This window comes from Macrosteles quadrilineatus, unplaced genomic scaffold (assembly GCF_028750875.1).
Source record: "Macrosteles quadrilineatus isolate MER2022 unplaced genomic scaffold, UCM_ALF_1.0 Scaffold_3__2_contigs__length_128488019, whole genome shotgun sequence".
NCBI lineage: Eukaryota > Metazoa > Arthropoda > Insecta > Hemiptera > Cicadellidae > Macrosteles > Macrosteles quadrilineatus.
In genome coordinates, this window is record NW_026542596.1 from 74,599,527 (window position 1) to 74,616,715 (window position 17,189).

The window sequence follows — 17,189 nt, forward strand, 5'->3', positions numbered from 1 at the left end:
CCCCGTTGAAATATCATGTCCCCAGTAAATGTAGTAATTATAAAGTTATAAGCTGTCCAAGCTGTATAGCATGACTTACAAGTTATAATTTTGGTATAGCGAGAACTAAAATATGCCTGAATTCAGACATTAAATTCAACTACTAACACTTTAAATAGATATACACGACCAACAAAAATATGCACCTTTTTTTAAAATGTCTGTCTAAAGTATCTATTCCGACCTAATTATGTAAATCAATTAATGAATCACCAGTTGAATTCACCATAAAACCAGAAAACCAAACCGTTTACGAAATCGTAAATGCCAAACAGTTAAAAGGCGATCAGTGAATTCCAATGTGTTACGAAACATTGATTTAATTTAACATCCAAACCTGACGATATTTCAACTCACTAACCTGTCTCGGGGGATTCCTCTGTCGATTCTCCTCTCCTAAACTGTATAAGAGAAGGGGCGAAATCGCTCTTCACTTACAATACAACATTCACTGTAATCACTGAATCTAATCAAATTACCATATGGAATAAACAGGTTATACAAGTTGGTTTGGCTTGGTGTGCTCAGCATAAATAAGTTAATCACCAAGTGAAATCGTATGTAACAACGGACTTCGCTATGGTTCTGCTTGATTAAAATGTTTACTTATCACAATGTTATAAAAAAATAGTGCAGATGTAAACATTGTAGGTAATTTTCATTGGACGATAAGATTTTACCTCCTTAAAGCTCCAACTCCAATCCCGTTACGTCCATGGGGCGCCCAAAAAATTAAATTACACGAATCGACCTATGAGTAGGCTGGGTTAGTGGTATCTTTAGTTCAAATCAGCTAAGCCAAGATGGTTCAGAAGCTATCTTGTACATTAGAAACAAACACACAAGCAAAACAACAATGCACTGATATATACCAGAAGTTCTCCATAATGAGTTACAATAACAAAGTTATCATACTACAATGTATAAATGAGAAGTTTGTGTGTTTGTTTGAAGTTCACGCATTAGTTACTGGTCGGATTGGGTTGAAATTTGGTATTATGATAGCTCACATTCTCGATTAACATATAGACATATTCTTATCTCAAAAATCCTTTTGGGCTCCACCCCAGTGGCTTTAGAGATTCCCATGATGTTAACCTTATGAGTACTGTATTCGTATTTAAAAGGAATTAAAGAATTTTGCCGCTGTTTCAACTAAACAATTTGGTTCTATGATATTCAATAGCATTAAATGTTATAAGGTTTACTAACAGGGAATTTATGACAACAGCTAATTTGAACCAAGTAGCAACAAAAACCTGTGAGAACTTTACTTTTTCTTATTGTTTGGGTTCAGTGGTAGAACATTATGACTATGGTAGATGTGCTATTCTATAGTATACCGTAAACCAAATTTTCTTAATTCATGTCCCCTCCCATTACAAACGTAAAGTACGAGTATAACTGCAATAAGTATTTTATTCTTATACGCCAACCCTAGTACGAAGGACGGGTACTCTGCTAGTCAAATAATAGGTTAAAATAAGTTTATAAAATAATAATACTACAATATAACACACAATTGGTTTCAATAGCATGCAAAGCAGTACGGTGTGCTATATATAATATTACTATACTGCATATAACTCACCCAGGTTTAAGATTTTTAGTAGAAATATAATTTTAATTTATTATTTTGTTTCCAGTGTTACTTCCCCATCGGCAGATGTGCCGGCTGCTACTGAAACTCCTGTAAGTAGCATTTATTAATTTACTTTATACTTACCTAATCCTAGACAACGTTTACTTACTTTTTAACTAGTATACAATACTTAAAAATAAAAATCAACGGCAGTAGTTAAAAACTCAATGATTGTATGTGATTTATAGCTAAAGCTAGTATGTCGTAGTTAATTGCACTGTCACAAATGAAGTGACTTGAATAACCTCAATGCTTGTCTTGACACCAGACATAACCTTAATAGCCTAACAAACCTAACTAGAGTTGTCACCTGGTTGTGCTGTGCCTTAATGATCATATTCTCTCCGTAACAGAAGACAGCTGATTGATTGATTGGTTGTCTGTTGTCAATTATCGACCAGTAGCGACTCTGGTGGCAAGATCAGATGGTAATGAGTCAATCTTGCCTTTCATGGTCCCTTGCTGAGAGGACACTTTTTTCCAAACTTGACAATAGTGATTTTAAAGTATTCAGCTGTTTTTGTTAACTTATTAAAAATATCATTTTATTTATACTGCAGTGAAAACAGCTGTTTTCAATTTATTTCGGAGGCCTTATGTAGGTCTTTTAGTTTATAGTGTATACAAAGAATCAGCAGGAGTCAAGGAAATCAGCTGTGCATTTTTTATTACTTTAAAATTGGTCGATGAGTTACTGATTTCTATTATCGATTGGCGTTCATTGTTGCATATTGTCAACTGTTTTGTGATTTGTTTGATTCCACTAGTAGTTTTACATGTATACTCAGCTAACCAGAATCAAATTACAATTGTATTTATAAAGAGTTGTGCATAACTAGTACTTATTTAATCTAGTAGTACTGTGCTTAACTAGTATATAATAGGTTACGTACCTTGTTCCGTCTTCAGTCTTAACTTGTCTATGGATGACTAGTTTCGGGTACAAAGACCCATTATCAAATCCTTATTTAGAACATCATATTGAATATGGTCAAATATCCGACGTGAGTCTTCATCAATATATACATGCAGGTCGACGACACATTAAGTTTACACATTTAAAAAACAAAAGTTACAAATACATTTACGATAGGCCGGCCACATTGATGGTTGGCCACACACAGTTGGTCGGTTTGTCCCGTATTCAATGTGGCCGGTCTATCGTAAATGTATTTGTAACTTTTGTTTTTTAAATGTGTAAACTTAATGTGTCGTCGACCTGCATGTATATATTGATGAAGACTCACGTCGGATATTTGACCATATTCAATATGATGTTCTAAATAAGGATTTGATAATGGGTCTTTGTACCCGAAACTAGTCATCCATAGACAAGTTAAGACTGAAGACGGAACAAGATACGTAACCTATTATATATTCGAATATGAGTCTTGGTGGCAAAGATGTTTAAACTTAACTAGTAGTTAGGTACTCATTTAAAAAATGATTTTGTTTCAGATTTAACTTTTTAACATGATTTGAAATTTTCATCACTAGGTTGTGACGATAAATTTCGGCATAGCAAAACAAAAACTGGCTAAATATTGCCCTAAATTGCTGGTAAATTTTACGTAAGTTCCAAAAATACCAAAGTAACTAGGTACCTATCAAGAGTTTTCAAAATAATCTCATCGATTTGTAAAATAATTATAGGTAGGACCTTTGGAGTTGAGCAAAGATTTTGCTTTGGAAGTCTTATAGCAAGTCCCAGTTTTCATGATAAATATTGGTATTGAACAATCAAAAATTCTAATCTTATCACCTTAATTAATTGCTGCTTTCTTTTTGAAATTCCTTACTTGACAAATGGTCAAAAATTAATCTCACCTTTTTCATATATCAGTGACATATCTCACCCCCAGATCTGGTAGATGTGGGCCACAGCACAGGAGGACTGGTATTTCTGGTCCTGTAGTCTGGGCATTCTACCTCGGCTCATTATTATTCAAATTAATTGTCACTACAACTCATTCATCTTAATCGAGTCAATTTTGAGTGTAAAACAGAGGGCGTGGTTAGTGGCTGTCCTTATTTCAGATTTTGATTCGTCATTAAGGAGTGTGTTAAATGTAATAGGTGTAGCTGGGAAGCGAGCTGGTCTAGTGTTTAGAGTGCGGGACTTCGGTTCCAGAGGTCCTGGGTTCAAATCCCGCCAAATCACCAATGGATTTTATCTATGTGATAATGCCGCAACCCCTAGGTCTATTCTGAAGTAATGTGAAAACCAATTCCGGGCTCGTGCCTAAGCGTCCTAGGACAAAAAAACAAATATATATATATATATATATATAGGTGTAGCTTGTGTTTTTTAGGCTTATTTTTCTGGTAGTTCAGATTTTAAAGTAACTTAACTCTGTATTTCTGTCTAGTAACTCTACAGAACACCAGAAATGCAGTAACGTTGTAAGTGTCTAAGTGTCTTACCTGAAGGTGGCAACATCCATGATTATCTCAATAGTCAATACCCGTGACAATTCCTTGCGAACGCTGCCATATAAATCTGTGATCATAATTCAATTGCGGCAAAATTCACAATGTTTTCCATTGAGCGTGGCAACTGCCGTGATGATTTGTTGCGATCGCGGAAACGTCCGGTATCCATCATAGTTCCCAGCGAATGCAGTTTTCAACTATGCAAAACGAGAGAGGCCATTCAGTAAGCTTCTAATTAATCTTATTAAGTTTTTAAGAAAAACTACTGTGTGAGAGGGACCCCTTGGGCCTGGGGCACCGGGGTGCTCGCCCCGTCTGCCCTTAGGTAAGTTCTGCCCTATTAGAGAGTCAAAAATTAGAAAACCCAATTTTTGCCACGTAAAACCCTGTTCCCATGGTATGATCATGTTGGTTCGCAAACTCATTGTAATATGTTTGTACCAAGTTTAATAATAGACTAGTTACACCTATAAAACAGCGGACCAACGTGTAACCATTGGTTTCTGAAGTAAGTCTAAATCTTTGTTTTTTTTTATAGGTCTCAGAAACCCAGAACCATGATTCTACCATAGCATCTCCAGACAACTCAGACATGAAACAGCCTGAGGTAAACTATATTTTATAATTTTACATTATATTTAAAAAGTTTTACATCCAATTTTATTAAATACTTCATTATCCTTAGTTAAATACAGTGATTTTGCGAGGAAACATAATCTCATACAAAAAACATGTTTCTATCGATTTACCATTCAATTATCTGCATGCCTCACTCATTATGATCAATTAATCTTCGTACTTAATTGGCAATCAGCTGAAGCCATCAGCAGTAATTATTGAATGCTTTCACTTTGGCTTAAACTGCAAATAAACAACAATCATTTGCGAGCGGGATTAACCGATTGGAAAACTTGTTCAGTTAAAAATATACTAGCTCTGTTTGGTTTGGCAATTTTTTGTTGAGCTAAAATAATGAAAATTTGAAAACTAGAAACTTACAATCCAAAAGAGATCTAAGATATCTAAGATTTGAACTGTTATTTCAAATTTAAAATAGTTATATTTCTAAAAACGTTTGATGATTTTAACTTGGGTCAGTTTTCATATCTGGATTATAACTTCATATCTGGGTTATAATTGAAGTTAATGAACAGTTTTTTTTTTAGATTTGCCAAATGGGAAATTTACACCGAGTATTATTATCATTTTATAAGTTTTCCTATTTCATTTAATTACTACTTTACGAAGCAATCAAACCTTTTGCACATGGATTTAAGATATTAAAAATGTATGAAAAAAGGTAATGAAGATTAAACCATTGACTTTGCTGACTTGAGCTAGCCTACTGAGAAGTACATTGTAAAATATGAAGCACTGACAGTGAATCGACTAAATAATATTTCTCATTTAATTTTAGTGTAGGGGCTTCCACTTTGTGCTTTTCTCTTTGATTATATGAAATATATACGTCTAATAACACTTGCAATAATATATTTACACTTATACTGTTGACTTACAAGCCTACTGGGTCTGATGATGATTGGAGTGTCCAATCAAAATCGATCACCACTTACCAACTTTTACATGTATTTACCATCTTGTAAGTCAACAGTATAAGTGTAAATATATTATTGCAAGTGTTATTAGACGTATATATTTCTGTATTTTTCAGGTAATTAAATAACACGTACAATGCTAATCAAGAAGTTATTCTTTGATTATACTAGAGGACAAAGTTTTGTGAAAAATAAATAGTTGTACTAAAGTTGGTTCTATCAATTTTTTTTTAACTTGGTTTAGTTATAAAAGAGTTAGAAAACTACAAATCGGCCACTAAAAAGTTGTAGGAAATTAATCTAAAAATCACCTTTAGTTAATTGCTCCATAGCATGATAAATCAAAGAGTATAGTATGTTTAGTCTATAAAAACACACTCCCTTGTTGATTTATGCTGATAGACCAGCTGAAGACAATTTGTATATTTTCATTACATGTGTAAAGTTTATTTTGATCTATTATTTATAAATAAAGCGTTTTATTCTCTTGATGAGTCTTTATAGCATATAGATTTTAACTTAATATTATTGAGCTTTGATCCATACCAGTGATGCTTTGGTGAATAGTTGTAATTTATTTATTGTTAATTTTCATAGTTTATATTGATTTGTTGCTAATTGTTAATTGTGATGTTTTATCTGTTAGCCTGACAAGTACATTGTACTCATCTCCTTTTATACTGCACTTTAATGTATTTCTTTGACGTTGTCTATAGCAATGTAAATTGACAAATGACAATAAATGGATTCTTATTCTTATTCTTATTCGTGACTCATTATTTCACTACTTGAAGTTCGTGACTCAGTTTTAAAACTACTTATCAATTGAAACGATACACTTTTTAAGTATCACTTGTCTTCAGGTATTTTTATGTGTACTCTGTAAATCTTCTAAAGTAAAAGAAAAACATTTTGGTCCACTTGAGCACACACAAACTTAAATTCACATGAAACACACATAAAAATTAAATAAACTTATTTGTCAGTAGGATGAACAGTTTAATTGTCATCCAAAGTCAATTAAATTAATGATCAATTGTTGGGCATGAGACAATAAATGATCAGAACCTCTCATGTAGTTGACCATGACCTGAATGTTCCCCTAGTGATATAACCAGCCTGGGAAAACCTGTCTGTAGGTCATCAATATGTGGGGGGGGGGGCACTCATAAACATTAGAAGAAAATATGTAAAATATTTTCATTTGTAAGAAATACAGAGTTTTTTTATGCAACCCAAGTTATTAGAGCTGTGAGATACAGTTTATGGACCAAACTAGCTTACAATTAGGTGTTCCAGTTCTCTTCACTTATGGCTGATCAGCTGATATGCATTGTTGTATCTTTGTCTACGAGGTTTAGTCTAATTGGGAATTTATTGTGAATAAAACTCAACATGGTGTGTATTCGCAAACTCAAAGAGTATATGAAATGTAGAATAATACATCAAATGTAAATCATTAGTTTTATGCAAAGAAAGGTGTGAAATTATTTTTCCAGGTGTGATTTCAGTACAAAATAAATCAACTATTATAGACTTCTTAAACATTGCACAAAGTTACCTGTAACACCAAACCGATATCACACAACACAGTATAAATAGCAATTATCATCAGTTTTACTTGGTTAACAAGTATGCATATTGGACAGAAATTAATAATTCAATTCAGCTTAATTATGTCTTTGGCTCACCTTAACTACAACCATTTTGATTTAAAAACTTGAAAACTTCAGACAACTTTAAAATGGGGATGGAAGGTGTAGTTCTGTCAATACTCTAAACTCAACATTACTGATGCTCTAATTTTAAACTCAACTCAAAAGCTCTGTGATTTATTGTTTTGATGTATATTACAATTTTGAACATTACATAGATTGCATAAGTTTACACTGACTTTAACTCTCTCATAACACTGATTTAAATGCATAATGTAAATACACGAGTGATTAGATGAAACAAGAGAATATGGATATCAGAAGGTGTCAAACAGAATGTTTTATCAGATTACACAGATGTATTCACAAAGAAGTCTGTGACAGTGAGAGATGTATAAGTGATTAGTGAGAGAGTGAGAGATATAGATTTATCAGTGAGAGTGAGACAGGCATAATTGTGCTGCCAACGTGATAAGCCTTATCAACTCCCTTGACTCACAGCAACACTCCATGTCAGAATGGTTTATCAGACTACACAGATGTATTCACAAAGAAGTCTGTGACAGCGAGATGGATGTATCAGTGAGAGTGAGAGAGGCACAGTTGTGCTGCCAAGTGATAAGCCTTATCAACTCCCTTGACTCACAGCAACACAATATGTCAGAATGTTTTATGATTACACAGATGTATTCACAAAGAAGTCTGTGACAGCGAGATAGATGAATCAGTGAGTGTGAGAGAGACAGATGTATCAGTGAGAGTGAGAGAGGCATAGTTGTGCTGCCAACGTGATAAGCCTTATCAACTCCCTTGACTCACAGCAACACAATATGTCAGAATGTTTTATCGGATTACACAGATGTATTCACAAAGAAGTCTGTGACAGTGAGATAGATGTATCAGTGAGTGTGAGAGAGACAGATGTATCAGTGAGAGTGAGAGAGACACAGTTGTGCTGCCAATGTGATAAGCCTTATCAATTCCCTTGACTCACAGCAACACTCCATGTCACATTGAACTTAATAGTGAAAGTTATGTTGAATGTAAAACAATTTACCCACTTCCCTTAAGAGTTGTTCACCAAATGGATCACAATGGCTTTTAAAAGAGGTTAGTGAAGTTGCTTTTGTCTAGAAAATAACGTTCTCAAGTGATATTACTTTGTGGTGGTTTACTATTTTAATGGCTGTTACACAGATGGTTTTTACTTTGTGTTTGAAATGTTTTCATATAAGGTAAGAGTGAAATGCTATGTTATTATTTGGCCAGGTTTGAAAAAGGGGCTTTCATTTTAGCGAATTTCCCATATAGGAATAAGCTATCATTGATTATTGTGTTTTGATGGATGATCCTAACAGAGTTATTCGTTCGACCATTCCTCATTACTCACTCTGTATTTTCCTTAATCTTCAAATATTTACTAAGCTACATTTTATGGTTTCAGTGTTTAATATAGTTGTTAATTGAAATGTAGTATAGTTGGCTCGGTTGATATATGGCACCTTAGTTCAGTAAAGATAGAAATGAAATGTTTGGCAACAAGCTTGTGTATTAGGTTCCTTTAAATCAATCATCTTAAATATGTTTAAAAATCTTTGTATTTTACCATGTTTTGCTTATTACATGCTGGTTACATGCTGGTTACAACAAATGAAAAACTGTTGTCTGATTCAACTCCCAAATATTTGTTTACTCTTAAAGTTTCTTCAGAAATTTTTTTATTTTAAATAAAAAAAGGTTTGGAGACAGATTACAACATAACTACTGATGCTGCTTTTTACAGAGTTTTGCAGGGGTAGTTATAGCTCCAACTATTAGGTTAGTTAATTCTATTATCGTAAACGCTATACATCAAGCACTTGCTACTTAAAAGTAAGTGGGTATTTTCATTAGACCCAAAATCATAGTTTCAAACACAGAGTAAGGTACAGAGATAACATTCAATATTTCAATGGTACATTTGAGTGGTGTCTAGCCGAAGGTGTCTAGGACAAATCCAACACCATCCCACTCTCCATCATGTACTACAACACTCACGGTGGTGGAAGACCCTTGTGCCCTGTGTGATAGGAATTCCCGCACAGTACTCGCGCTCAGGCTCTTCCTTGCTTGGCACACCTTTATTCCCGCCACAACATACTAGAGCTGTAAGCGCAAGGTTGTCCAATAAGCAAGTTTTCTCTTTACCTTACTTCTATTCCCAATAGATGGAAAATGGTATTTATACCAAATAAATTCTCCAAAAAATAAAACTAATTTTAAAAAATACCCCCGCCGCAAACCTGCACAAAAAGTGAATTAAAACTTTTCTTGATGACACCTTTACTAAAATATTTCCATAAATAAGACAGATTTTTTTCTTAATAATTTAAATAACATTAGATTTAACAAGTGCCTAGGTTTGCTGCTACAGGAAAGGTAAAAAGTGTTTTTTTACCATATGTCAATAGTATAGGATGAAATAAATAAATTTGCCAAATTTTATCAACATAAACAAGTAAACTATACAACAGTTTTCATTTTCTCCATAAGTATAACATGGGAATTTTAAATTTACAATTTTTTGGAATTTTCTCCGTAACCATTAGGCGGATAATAACGCTTCAATATACTATAAATTATTTGTTTTCTTAAGCTCTACAAAATGGTTTGAAAAGAAATTGCAATTTTTTATTTTAGGGTCAAAAAATGGAAAACCCCCATTTTTATCCCATAAAACCCCCCATAAGCCCCTGTTCCCATGGTCTGATCATGCTGATTCACGAACTCGATTGAATAAATGTAGGTTTACACTGAATTTCATCAAAATTGTATAATTTTTGCTCGAGTTATTGTGCTAACCGATACACACACACACATATATATACGAATTTGAACGGATGGTGTTTTTGGCCTCTAGGGACCTCAAAACGAAAAAGTAAATTGGTCCCGGGTCCATTAGGTCTTACCATGGTACCTACGGCAATAGCTTATTCCCTCTATGGGAAATTCGCTAGAACTAATTAAACTATAGAAGAAAATAAAGAACCAATCTCGGTGTGTCGTGACTGAAAGAAAAATGATTGGATGCTAATATAGGAGCAGCTGATGATAGATGAGGCTGCAATCTGTCGTAATGACAGTGAACTTGTGATTGCTTAATGACACCTCTCCCCCTTCTCTTTTCCCTGTCTCCTCCCCTACTCATGGTTACATCTTGATCATCTGGAATTACAAACACCTCTTATCGTAGTCGATTCATTGGTTTCATTAAGTTTATTGGTGTAGGCTTTGCTGCAAGATAACTGTGGTGACCTTGGGAGATACTGTTATGATTGGTTTTAAAGTGAGTTAGTACTCTGGTGAAGTACTAATTGCTATTTTGGTATCGGTGGAATACTGGGAGCAAGATTGAATTCTTTTGAGTGGGAATACTTTAAGTTGTATCAACAATATTTAGGAATAATTAAAATTATCTTCACATTTGTTTCACAATTGGATATATTTTAAACACAAACTAATTCTGTGAGTGTCTGACCTTTGTGTCATATCTCACAGATCTTGCAATAATTTGAGTTGACAAGAATTTATATTGATGCAAATTGTTCCTACAATATAGGTTACCTTCAAGATTCATGGTACTGTAGAGTGTAGACAATCCACTCTGGAAACTTGTGACACCTAAATCCAAAATCAAACTTCTCAAATTTTCAAAATCATCCCCAAATTGTATCTTTTCTTCCTTCACGATTCTAGGTTCTTCCCATGTTATTGATCCAGTTTTACAACAGTTATTTTTGCCAAGGTTTATTCTGTCACTGTCATCATCATGTGACCTGTTGCAGGTGCAGGAAGGCTCCATGATGAGGAGGACCAACTCAGACGTAGGTGCGGGAGGGTTGGCGTCCGTTTGTGCTCTGACTGCCTCTAACTCCTTCCCTTCCCTCTCTGACACTGTGCTGCGACAGCTGGGTGCTCTCATGGACGAGGTCAGGCAGAGCAAGGAGTGAGTATACTTCAGTAGCTATGAGAATGTAATCACAGTTAAAATATAAGCAAGGAGAACCTGTCACAATTTAATTGCAAACCTAGATTCTTCATTCTGTTTTAAATTACAGTCCTGATTTTTCTACAGTTGTACGGTTGGGAGGTGAATTTTTTGGGCTTAACTCACTTTTCTGTTTTTCCAGGACTTGGTAAATACAATTTTATACACAAAGACGCAATCGTCCTAGAAAACAAAATCAGAATTTCAACAAAATCAGAAAAATTTCTTGTGAGTGTGAAAGTCATACTTTGTTTTCTAGGGTTTTTTTGTTTTTTCTGTGTTTTCTCTCTTATGTATTCCTGACGAGTTCTGGAAAAACTTAAATCTAAGCACAGAAAACAAAACATACTACAACCTTATAGTAGTATGTTTTCTGTGATCTAAGGTGAGTGAAGCCCAATAAATTCACCCGTTAGACTCTTCAATTTTTAATAGAATAATTATTCGATGACCTCTAAGTTTATTTTGTGAGAGTAACTAGTTAAAATCAAGAAATAATAAGTTTTTCCTAGAGCATTAAATAGTTAGTGTTTAAAATATATCCTCGATACTGATAGCAACAACTATTCCCCTCACCCTCCAACAATTATTAATTTATGATTTTTTTGTTATGAAAGTACTTAAGGTAAATTTCTGTCAAACGAAATAATAACTTTTTAAACTATAAATATAACAGATAAAAATGTATATCTAACATCAATGATTTTATTTCAGGGAAAACCAAAGTACAGAAACTGATATAGAGGTAAGAACTGAAATTATAAGTAGTTTGTAGAATATTTCAACAATTGCGTAAATCATAAGAAATTAAATTCTTAAAAAAACTTCTAGGCTTAATAAGCAGTCTTCATACTACTTGGCACAATGCCTTAATTACCATTTTGTGAAACTGCATACAATTAAGTATTATGTAACAAAGCAAATAGTTAATGCTAATTATAATTTTTGTAAGAATAACACCATGATGACTAAGCTGGAATTTGATCATTTGATCAGACCCAATTAATATACAGTAATCAGCAATCAATGTCCACAGTTCTTAATCGTTTTATTGGAATTGGTATAAAACATTGCATGGTAAACAGTTTTATGATTAACATGGTATGTGTAATGATTGGAAAAATCCATAGTTTTGAGAATTTAACAGTTTTAACATATTATTTTAAGGTTGTTACAGTTTTCTTTCAGCAAACATTATTGTTTTTAACACATTTATAAATTTTTGGTTGTATTTTTGTATTTTTTCGCCTCTCTAGTTGAAAATATATTTTTTTAAAATATACTAATATGAAAATCAGGTAAGCTTTAGTTAACATACATAGCATACAACTCTGATATCAGCCAGTAACAAAAGTATCAGTATCAGGTAAGTTTTATTTTAGTACAATATTTGCAACCATGAAGAGATGCATAGCTTTTAATAGCTTCCATTCAATCCCCAACCAAAACTAGGTATTAGCTAAGATTTTATTACAGTACTTATTTTAACAGTTTATTATATTTTTTGTATAAATTAGTTTAAATACCTGCTTCTATGTAATCCGATAGTTGGAAGGTCACGCAACTACTAGTTTCAACTTCATGAAGACGTCATCTTCAGACGTCCAGTGTATGTCAAAATGACTTCAGCAGAACGTGTCAAAATTACTTCAGCAGAAGGTCGTTGATACACATATTGTACATTTACACACAAACACGCAAACGAACGAACACATTATGTATAAAAGTTACATTTACAGTGACTATGAGACAAATAAAAATGGTAGCTTAGGGATGATGCGTCACGACCGGGTGGATGTAGTGTCTAGACTGCCGGTCAACGTGTTCGGTCGGCGCTGTGCTGTGACGTCACTCCTTTTCAAAATATCAAATAATACATACACCAATAATACATAACATACGATTTTCATAAAAAGGGTGGTTCCCACATAGGCAAAGCTTGTGCCTGAGGAATGAGTTAACAGCAAAAAGGATATCGACAGACATAACATTTTTGATATCAGTGAAGGCACATTTCAACACTGGTAAATACCAGTTTTTTATTTTCAGGTTAGGAAATACACTGCTGCTATTTGACAGTTTTCTCCAATTGAGATCAATAAAAGTCTTATCAGTTCTCTAATCAAACAATAGGTAATCAAATTCATAATCGGCGTTTAACTACCTTTGTTGTTTAGAAGAGTTGTTTTGCATTCAATTGATGGTCTGATTTCAGAGTAAGTTCACCTCACTAATGTTAGCCTTCAAGACTGATAAGTTAACACTGGAGCGAAGAACGGAGCTGCAAAGAAGACTGAGGGACCAAGCGGAACAGAATATGGCAGCGGAACTTGCCAAACTCAAGCTGGCTATACAGGTAAGCTATACCAATGAATACAAAACCTATAAGAACCGCAATGACTTTGTTCAAAATTCGGTCTGGGAAAATTTGAGTTTCGGATAGTCCCCCCCAGTGGCCGCTAGCTAGGTAGACTATCACGAGTGTGCCATGTCAGCTGACTGAGTGAGAGAGAGTGAGACGATGAATTGGCTTAGAGAGAGATAGAGCAGCGCGGCTGGTCCTAGCGGCGGCCGTGCGAAGTTCATTTCGGCGGCAAAATTCCAGGCTGACTCTTCTCAACGCTTCTTAAAGGGTTTGTATTCATTGCTGAAACTCAATATGTCAGGTGTTCAAATGGATTGAACGGAAAATTTACAGTCAATTCAATTCATCTATGTGCAAATTCATAGGTAGTTACAGGTAACGTTAAAAATGTAAGCGATATATTCTGTAAGTAATGGGAGTTCTGCTATCATTTGCTTTCTTGCTAGAAGTTTTTCTCCTTAACTTTCTCCCCCCCCCCCCTATACGTAGTATATGAAGAAAATATTGTTTTTGCCAAATGTTTAGAGTTTGAGTTATGGGTGGTGGGTTATATCATAGACTAACCAACACAAGTAGACTTCTCATCCCATTGTAAATTTGAAGCTCGTTTTTCGTGTCTAGTTCATGTACGGTGTACACTAGCCGCTAGTGTTGACGAAATTTGGTTACTTTTATTTAAGTGCTTTACTGTTTGTTTGTATAACTAGGGGACAAGTTATTGTTTATAATTAGAATGTATTATTTGGTTAAACGAGGTTTTTAATTACTGAATTTCAATTTATGTTTGTGTGCCTTTGCAGATGTGTACAAAGCTACAGATCACACCTATGGTCCGATTTTGATGAAATTCAGTATGTGGGTACTAATCCATGGTATCTTTGGGTTTTTTTCCATATTTTTGAAAATTTTAATTCTTAATGACAATTTTTAAATAAAATCCCATAAAATAATGTAAAAGTTGGGTTTTTCAAAAAACGACCCGACTAATTTTAATTAAAACATAGTATGCTATATTCCGTTTGGATCTAAACAAAATTATACAGCCCCATTGCTGTAAAAAATAGGTTTCAAAAGTTATTGCAGCTTTTGTGATTTCTCCCATAAAATATCATAGTTACTCTCACCACTCAATGAAAAGGGTTGTTGACAAGCTGATTGGAGAAAGAATGAGTCAAATTTCTGATACCATTTATTATTCTATGTTGGGTCTGAAAATTATGCTTTTGCACTAATATAAGTACGGTTTACTCATATTTCCATTACTAATGAGTTGTTTTTCATCCCCAGATGTTGAGTCCTCTCTGCACGGACTCTGAGAAGATCGAACTATTGGAGAAAGTCAGTGAGCAGGCGGATGCCCTTCACAAGTCCACTACGAGGGTATCTACTTCAGCTGAGGTGGGTGTCCCTAATGAAATTGAAACCATCCCTAATTGAAATTTCTAAGATTAATTCAAACAGGAAAATAAATTATAGGATCTAAAAATAGAAAACTTTGAACTAACTATTAGTGGAAGTAAAGTCTTTCTTTCCTCTTATAAGGATGCCTAAAGTTGAAGGGAAAAGCCTTTAACATTAAAGTTTACATAGTGTTTTACTTTCAAGTAAAATGGAAAAAGGCTTCTTCCACAGCAAGTCAGTATGAATGTAGGCCTATATTGTATAGTTAATTATATTTTTTCAGCCCCTTATGTGTAAGGGGAGAAAACATTTAGGAAGAATGGGGCATGAAGTTTAACAAGATTAAAGCTAATTTTAGAACGCAGCTGAACAACAAATGATTCATAAGGAAAATCCATAAAAGTTCTTTTTATATTTAATTGGTAGATACAAAATAAACCACAAACTTTCTAATAAGATCCAGCCCACTTATTGGATTCCTAAATTTGTACAAATGCCCTTACATATTGTTATCACCTGTAAAATTAAAAAATTATAGATTTACCATTTAATAAACAACACAAAAACTTTAACAAACACATTACCAGCTCAGAAAATAAAAACTTTAAGCCTATTACTCTGACGAGGGCAAGTTAAACAAGAATGGAATAAGGTCAAGTGATTTCACACCTGCCTGTCTTCATTCTCTTCACTTGTATGGATATCGCCTACTGACAGTAAGCCGTAAGCCGCAGACGGTAGCCGTCCTACAATGCCGAGCAATTGTGATGCAAATCTCAACACCTTGGGTGTATTGTCAAACTGTCCGACTTATGAAATTTGTTATTCATTGGGAGGAATTTTAACCAGCTTAATTTTTGCTTGTCATAGTTTTGAATAGTTTTGTCCTGCAAATTAAGATTTATCTTTGCTGAACGACAATGTAACTTGGTTTGTCCAGACGTACGTGGCAGAATGATCTACAGCATGTAAATAATTCAAAAACCCCTTTTTTTTGTAAATAATTTTGTATAACACCTTCCTAGAGTGGGTGTACTGTGTGGGAAAGTAATGAGTGTAGTATTTATAATGAAATTTATAGACCCTCCTTCTGTTCTGTATATAAATGTCACATTTAAACATGTGAATTCCTCGAGTTCTGGCAACAAATGCTTAATGAAAGGTGTAGAGGGAAATGTTTGGAGCACAATTTCTGATTCTGATTTCCTAGTTGTGTTTGGTATAGTGAGGAGGTGAACATATCAAAAGTCCCGCATGTAGCTTTTGATACGTGGGTGAGGAGAGGGGGATTGATGGTAACATTTATTTTTCTTCAATCTTGGAAACCACAAGTCCTAGCAAAGTTTTTCCCTATACAAAATTTAAGCTTATTAAATTTACAAAAGATTTTTTCTATAACCTTTTTTGATACCTATCTTGTATAGTTGTCGTGTCCACCGTCAAAAGTTTAGAAATTTAGAAAAATAACATTCTTCCTCTTGCTTTTATTCTTTTTAAAAAATATACAGTCTCTAGTGGTCACACTACAACATATGAACACCCTGTTTAGATAAGCTAAATGCTGGAGTTTTTAATTTTGTGCAACTTTTTATATCTTATTGATCTATGTTTGCAGATGTTTGGAGCTGTTCAACAAGAGAACCGGTTGTCCAAAGCTGTAGACATTGTGTTGCGGCATGTGGAGAACTTGAAACAAGCTTACGAGAAGGAGAGAACTGAACACGAGGAAACTAGGTGAACAGAATTGAAGAAATTAATTTTGACTTCCTTAAAGTTCTGGTTTTGTCAATGATGAAAAGAAAAAAGAAAAATATCATGTTTGGGTACTTCATAGAGAAGTAAGGTTTAGAGGAAACTTGCTTATGGGACTTGCTTATGTTGTGCCGGAAAGATACTTTGTGACCAGCAAGGAAGATCCCGAGCGGCGAGCACTGTGCGGAAATTCCTATCGCACAGGGCACAGGTTCTTCCTCCACCGTGAGCGTCGTGTTACATGAGAGCGAGGGGGGTTGGACACCACTTAAGTGTACAATTGAAACTTGATTTTTGAATTTTTACTTTGTACTTTACT

The 17,189-nt window shown here is 34.2% G+C and overlaps 1 protein-coding gene across 5 annotated transcripts in view; it reads left to right on the forward strand.

Moving 5' to 3' along the window:
• LOC128988525 (uncharacterized) overlaps positions 1-17,189 on the forward strand; it is a 146,986-nt gene that overhangs the window by 117,138 nt on the left and 12,659 nt on the right. For all 5 annotated transcript variants that reach the window (XR_008490395.1, XR_008490396.1, XR_008490397.1 and 2 more), the window contains exons 10-16: positions 1,686-1,731; positions 4,653-4,721; positions 11,150-11,310; positions 12,067-12,097; positions 13,568-13,708; positions 15,005-15,115; positions 16,734-16,852. Coding sequence is in view for 2 of the 5 variants with exons in the window: in XM_054409900.1 (XP_054265875.1) it covers positions 1,686-1,731; positions 4,653-4,721; positions 11,150-11,310; positions 12,067-12,097; positions 13,568-13,708; positions 15,005-15,115; positions 16,734-16,852 (678 nt within the window). In the remaining 3 variants the exon portion in view is untranslated. The remainder of the gene's footprint in view (positions 1-1,685; positions 1,732-4,652; positions 4,722-11,149; positions 11,311-12,066; positions 12,098-13,567; positions 13,709-15,004; positions 15,116-16,733; positions 16,853-17,189) is intronic.